The sequence below is a fragment of the Homarus americanus genome, unplaced genomic scaffold, assembly GCF_018991925.1.
Source record: "Homarus americanus isolate GMGI-L3 unplaced genomic scaffold, GMGI_Hamer_2.0 scaffold50564, whole genome shotgun sequence".
Lineage (NCBI taxonomy): Eukaryota > Metazoa > Arthropoda > Malacostraca > Decapoda > Nephropidae > Homarus > Homarus americanus.
The window spans coordinates 293,511-300,278 of record NW_024715014.1 but is presented as its reverse complement, the minus strand read 5'-3'; the positions used below and the strand labels follow the sequence as shown (position 1 = coordinate 300,278).

At 45.6% G+C, this 6,768-nt stretch overlaps 1 protein-coding gene across 1 annotated transcript; it reads right to left on the bottom strand.

The window, feature by feature from the left end:
* LOC121879937 (salivary glue protein Sgs-3-like) lies at positions 1-6,101 on the bottom strand. Its single transcript, XM_042386759.1, has 5 exons — positions 5,835-6,101; positions 5,450-5,602; positions 4,330-4,562; positions 3,766-3,884; positions 1-504 (listed from the first exon to the last, which is right to left on the bottom strand). Exons 1-5 carry the CDS (start codon positions 5,838-5,840, stop codon positions 308-310), a joined length of 708 nt encoding a protein of 235 aa, XP_042242693.1. The 5' UTR covers positions 5,841-6,101; the 3' UTR covers positions 1-307.
* Between the last annotated feature and the right edge of the window lie 667 nt (positions 6,102-6,768).

Genomic DNA, 6,768 nt, shown 5'->3' with positions numbered 1-6,768 from the left:
TAATTGATCAGAAATTCATTTTTAAATCATTGCTAAGTAGATAAAATAGATTATACATTCACCAGTTTACATTGAAGAGTCAACATGGCACCTTTGATACAATATGAATGTGTTTACAAGACTTCTAATAAACACAAAGAGGGCCAAGTATGTTAATAAACATAGTAGATAAACCACACTCTGTTGAACTTGTTACTGCAACTGTTGTGGAACCAGACGGCCACAGCTGCCCTGACTTGTGGCGAGACGATGGTCAGCGGCCAGTGGATCACAACCCCTGCGTGAACTAGACATGCACCATATAGCCCTAAGGCATTGAATATATGGCTGTGGGCCCGAGACATGGTGCGTAGGAGAGAGTAGGGGCATCACATCCCGAGGTGGCGATAATGGTGCTGACGAAGGTGGTGATAGCGCTGATGGAGTTCATGGAGTAGGTGTGGGTCACGGTGGAACAACTGAAGAAGCTCCTGGGCATCAACAACTCCCTGCTTTCGGGAACATCTGAGGGATACACAATCATTCCTGTCTCAAGTTGTTGCCTTAATAATCTCGTATGGTCATATTACACAAAACTATGATAAAGGGACAATTCTCTTGTTTAAATAAATGGTACGATAATGTTTTAGGAACCTTAGTGTGCATGTGTTAGGTGTGGCATTTATAGTGGATGTGGGTTCTAAAAAGAGCCTTATGCAAATTTTCTCCGGGGGATCACAACTTTTATTATTTTTATCCATCAGAGTCCTTTCCTAGCCTCACTATCACCAAATTTACTCATTAATTATCTCTTATTATTATTTCTTTCTCTCTATTTATATCTTAGTACTACAGCATTTGTCTTTCCACCAGTACAGCTTTTTTTTGAGGGGGGTGGGAGCCTCTAGTGACGTAGTCTTCTGATGGCTGGTGCAGAAATTTTCTCAGACTGAAACGGAAGTCTTTAGCACATCCCCAGGGTCACGACACCGTAAGTTACTCTCTAAAGACACTTAAATTTTCCTCGTGTATTTCCTGTTGCCCATCATGACTTTAATTTCAGCATTTACTTATAATTTCGAAATAACTCTTACTTACGGCATGAGAGTTTAATCCCTGTAGTGACTTAACTGTTTGTAATAAAAGTTTCATCTGACTCAACTTGTATTTCTTCATCGCTACTTATAACTTCACTTAATTAATGTTAGGGACCGTAATTATGGAGACAACTGGCAGCCTTGACTCCCTCCCTGTATAAACTTAAACCTGGTTTCCAGTCAAGATTTAATACACATCTACTGTTCTACCTTGTAAATATATTTTTCCCAAATCCACAAAATGTATAAATAAATCTGTAAGTCACCTAAGATTTTTTTTTTTTAATATTCCAAAAGATATTTACCTTCCCTGCTGCCTTGTTAAATCAATTTTGATTTTCATATCATTCATTGGCTATAATAGTAATCGCTTCAAATGCCAGGAAAATCACGAACAACGGAGAAAAAAAAAACCTTAGCAGTGGTGGGAACATCACTTATGGAAAGGCTGGATATAATACTTCAAATCCGACGTCAGTATCGGAGTGATAATCGTGGTAGTATTATCATATATATTTATAAACACCATGCTACACTATGTGTACTAATCCAGATACTAAATGTTATACTGTATAATATATAATTCCTTGAGATAAACTTACAGCATATATCAGGTGCCACTAAGAGAGCTCAGGCTTAGCCATGTTAATATTGTTATTATTGTCGACTATCTGTTTTTCTGGCCATATAAACTGTTTCCGTATCAATATCTTTCTGATGTAACAGAGACTCCCGACTGTAAAGGGCTGATCAAGGCTCCGCAGCCCGCCTCTGTTAGCTGTGTAGCCTCCAAGGATGCCACAACGATCGGCATAAGTTTTAAATGTTGTCGAGGCTGTAATGTCGACTACTGCTTACAATGAGGCCGTCAAGGCGGTAGTTTCAACAGGAGTTATGCGGCTTAATACCGGTTAAGGATCCACAGTGACGATGGGTGTAAAGGAGAGAGCAGCATCCATCCACCATCATTCTCAACGTCTCTAGTGATACTACAGTACACGCTGTGTCTTTAGGGCTTCCAAAATATCCTTCTCCGTCCCGTATACGATATCAGACGCATGAACCACACCCTGACCCTAATTGAGGCTATCATGTGTAATACTTTGATGCTAATTGTAATGTATTCTGCTCGTGAGTCTCACTCTTGTAATGTGATGGCCTGGGAGGACTCAAATCACACCCATCAACATGACAAAAACAATAAGAAAGGTTTTACTGTACATGGAAAACACAGGACTGGAACCTGGAAATACTGGGAACAAAATACTGTACCAGGACCTGAGAAGATTTAAGCAAGACAAACAGAGATTTAAGTGTGGCTGGTGTATGGAGGCTGAGGTATAAGTGTGGCTGGTGTATGGAGGCTGAGGTATAGTGGGGTGAAGGAAAGGTGAGAGGGGGTGGTGGAGGTGAAGGAGGAGGTGAAGGTGGAGGTGAAGGAGGGGTGGTGGGAAGGAGGGGGTGGGTGAAGGAGGGGGTGGTGGAGGTGAAGGAGGGGTGGTGGAGGTGAAGGAGGGGGGTGGGTGGTGAAGGAGGGGTGGTGGAGGTGAAGGAGGGGGGTGGTGGAGGTGAAGGAGGAGGGAAGGAGGGGTGGTGGAGGTGCCAGGGGTGGTGGAGAAGGAAGGAGGGGGTGGTGGAGGGAAGGAGGAGGTGGGTGGTGGAGGTGGTGGTGGAGGTGGGAGGGGGGTGGTGGGAGTGGGGTGGGTGGTGGGTGGTGGGGGGGTGGTGGAGGGTGAAGAGTGGTGGGAGGTGAAGAGGGGTGGGTGAAGAGGGGGTGAAGAGGGTGAGGGGGGTGGTGGAGATTGTGGTGGAGGTGAAGGGGGTGGTGGAGGGAGGGGGTGGAGGAAGGGGGTGGGTGGGTGTGAAGGGGGGTGGTGGAGGTGAAGGGGGTGGTGGAGGTGAAGGGGGTGGTGGAGGTGAAGGGGGGTGGAGGTGAAAGGGGGGTGGTGGAGTGAAGGGGTGGAGGTGAAGGGGTGGTGGAGGTGAAGGGGGGTGGTGGAGGTGAAGGGGTGGTGGAGGTGAAGGGGTGGTGGAGGTGAGGTGGTGAAGGGGGTGGTGGAGGTGAAGGGGGGTGGTGGAAGGTGAAGGGGGGTGGTGGTGGTGGAGGTGAAGGGGGTGGGTGGAGGTGAAGGGGGGTGGTGAGGAAGAGGAAGGGGGTGGTGGAGGTGAAGTGGAGGTGGGGGGTGTGAAGGTGAAAGTGGTGGAGGTGGGTGGTGGGGTGGTGGAGGGTGGTGGAGGTGAAGGGGGTGGTGGGGGAGGGGTGGTGAGGTGAAGGGTGGTGGAGGTGAAGGGGGGTGGGGGGAAGGGGGTGGAGGTGAAGGGGGAGGTGGAGTGAAGGGGGGGTGGAGGTGAAGGGGGTGGAGGTGAAGGGGGGTGGGGGGGAAGGTGGAGGTGGGAGGGGAGGAGGGAAGGGGGGGGTGAAGGGGAGGGGTGGGGAGGTGAAGGGGTGGAGGTGAAGGGGGTGGTGGAGGGAAGGGGGTGGTGGAGGTGGGGGGTGGAGGTGGGGGGTGGTGGAGGTGAAGGGGTGGGGGTGGAAGGGGGGTGGGGTGAAGGGGGTGGTGGAGGTGAAGGATGGGTGGTGAGGTGAAGTAGGGGGTGGTGGAGGTGAAGTAGGGGGTGGTGGAGAGCAAGGAACTGTCAGGCTGAACAAAAACTCCCGCGGGTTAGTCGACTGAGCGAAATAACTTACCAGGGAGAAGCAAATTGTCTTGTTCTGGTTCTGGCGTCTCCGTTTGATTACTAGCATCCTCAGTCTCAGCCTCAGTCTCCTCATCAACGTCACCAGTCTCCGTGTGAGTCGTAGGAGACCTGCAAGAGAAACACGGAATAAAGTTACGAAATGTAAAAAAAATGAAATAAATAAAGTCAGTTGGTAATACTCTCTAGAAACCGAGTACTTCCCTTTCTTGATGGTTCCATTTACTCAGCCTCTCCATCCATACGTAAATTAGTTTTCTGCGATCACCTAAAGATTCTTCACCCCCCCCCCCCACCAGTTTATTTCACCTGAAGATTAACCGCACCCTAACGCTATTCAGGTGTCGGTTGGAGAGAGGGAGGGAGGGAGGGGAGGTTAGGTTTGCTTTAGGAAGGTGAATCGTCATGAGAGAAAGAGGCTGATAGAAAGTTGGGAATGTGAGAGAGAGAGAGAGAGAGAGAGAGAGAGAGAGAGAGAACGATGGTCATGAGACACATATCTTCCTTAAAGAAAATCAGGCATGGTCAGAAAGAGATCCAAACTTCAACAACTTACAGAGAACTTGAGAGTGGAGGGTTGGTGGTCGGAACGATGGTGGTAGTGGTGACAGTAACGATGGTAGTGGTGGGGGTGATGATGGTGGTGGTAGGAGCAGTAGTCACAACAGTGGTGGCTGGGGCAGAAGATGTAGTACCGGATACGTCGCCCAGTCTACCACAGGGCACTTCATCCAGGTAAATGGCACACGTCGCCAGCACGGTTTCAACAGCCTCAATCGTAGTATATTCCTGCCGAGACGGACAGTCACCCAAAAACCTCACGTAAGACTTTAAAAAAAATCTAGACAAATCGTAATCATAATAAATCAGGACAATCCTATAATATTATACATATACAAATAAATAACCTCATGCCATCACAGGCTCTCACAAGAAGAATTTTACATTTTGTTAATGGAGAATTCTCTTGTGTACCAGTAGCGAAATTTATGATATTATATACTAATGTGCCTAGCCTCACGAGGTATTATACTAATGTACCTAGCCTCACGAGGTATTATACTAATGTGCCTAGCCTCACGAGGTATTATACCAATGTACCTAGCCTCACGAGGTATTATACCAATGTACCTAGCCTCACGAGGTATTATACCAATGTACCTAGCCTCACGAGGTATTATACCAATGTACCTAGCCTCACGAGGTATTATACCAATGTACCTAGCCTCACGAGATACTGCACAATATTTACTAGCACACAGGAAACGAATTCTCGCATGTTGTTAGTAAGCTTCTCTTTCTGTACTCTACAGAGCTCTTTTGAAAAGTTGTGTTTCTCCACAACTATTTCTGAGACTACAAAAACTACTTCCTGGAATTGAACAGTTCTGACTAACTCTTACAGAACCCTGGGAAAAACTTTCAACCATTCTTCCTTGTTCAAACTACTGTACACTCTTGTCTGAGGATTTCCTTATGATCACGCACTTCTACATATCTATACGGACGACTGTCCTCACCACTGCACACGTCTCCAAGCATTCTTAAAACAACTGAATGATTTTACAGTGCAAATCAGAATAGAGTCTTCTTAGAAATTCGTTAAGCAGACTTCACATATCTATAGAACTTTATATACTTAAAATTTACTCAACTAAGTACAAAAGACAACTTACGGTGACGGTGGTAGTACACGGGGTGGTAAACTTGTTGACGAAGCTGGTGACGGAGGCCCCGAAGTCACCTCTCGACTGTGGAGGAGAGTTGGCCACAGGCTGCACTACCCCCGCCAGCGCCACTCCCACACACACCAACAACAACATAAGCAGCTGGAACATAAATAATTGACATTGACCTGATGATTCGTCCGATACCTTGATATGTGTTGGCCAGAGGTAACAGCCACGACCACAAAATAAACGAAGATTTAAAACGTTGATATAAATATATTTTTTAGTTCCACTCCTTATAGATTACATGACATTTGTTAACGGATATTTATTAAACAACAAGACAAAATTTCATGACTTCAGAAACAGCCGATACTCCTGAACCACTCACCTTCATGGTCTTCGGTTCTCCTTCGCTCAAATGGCTCCCGAAAGTGAAAATTGTCCTTTATTTATACCAGGTAGGCCTCCTACACCGGCCGAGGGTTGCCAGCTAGCTTTATCCTGGTACTGTGTAGCTGTCAACAGCTGAGAAGTAGGTCACCCGCGAAGGTATTTCTTGAGGTGGTGGTGGTGTTGTGGGACGTGTGTATGAACCACTGCTGGTATACCTGCGTGAACCACTGCTGGTATACCTTTTAGCTTTTGTCAACTGCCTCTTGAAAGCAACACACACACACACTAATAATACTTCATTAACTTACATTAACATTTTGTGAAAAAAAAATGTAAATCTCTTCGTTAAGAATATAAATAAATACACCATAGGAGCACACAAAGACACTACAGGAGCAGAGAGCCATGATGAACTCTTCCTCAAAAGAACCAATCACCATCTACTTTTATCACTAGGGTTAACCTCATTGGATGTAGGTCAAGCTTGAACAATAAAATATACATTTTAGGATACGAGAACACGAGAACACTGAAGGTACCAGAACACAAGAACACTGAGACACGAGAACACTTGTAGGTAAAACAACAAAGGAGTTTTTACATGATACTTTTCGACCCACTTTCTCCTAAACAAACAAGATTTATACTCGTAAACAACAACAAAGGCTCTTCATGTGATTGGCTACTCACACATTGACTATTTACTCTTTGTTAATTACCTAAATATACATTCCTTTAACTACTAGAGTGGTCTAAGAGTTTATTACCAATGAAATTAACAGTAATCATAAAAGTCGACTGTGATTGGTGGTTTTGAAAGCTGTTAGTAGGATGTTAGCGTTAATGTCTACACCTTGATCTTGTATTATTTATTCTACATTATTTCATGTAGGTCAGTAATGTAGCTTGCTGAGTTACTGTATTAGTCA

Excerpts from the sequence above, each read along its gene's own strand:
- LOC121879937 (XM_042386759.1), bottom strand. Across the intron at positions 4,563-5,449 it reads CGTGTACTACCACCGTCACC|GAATATACTACGATTGAGGC; the intron begins GTAAGTTGTCTT and ends CCGTCTCGGCAG. Across the intron at positions 505-3,765 it reads AGACAATTTGCTTCTCCCTG|ATGTTCCCGAAAGCAGGGAG; the intron begins GTAAGTTATTTC and ends TGTATCCCTCAG.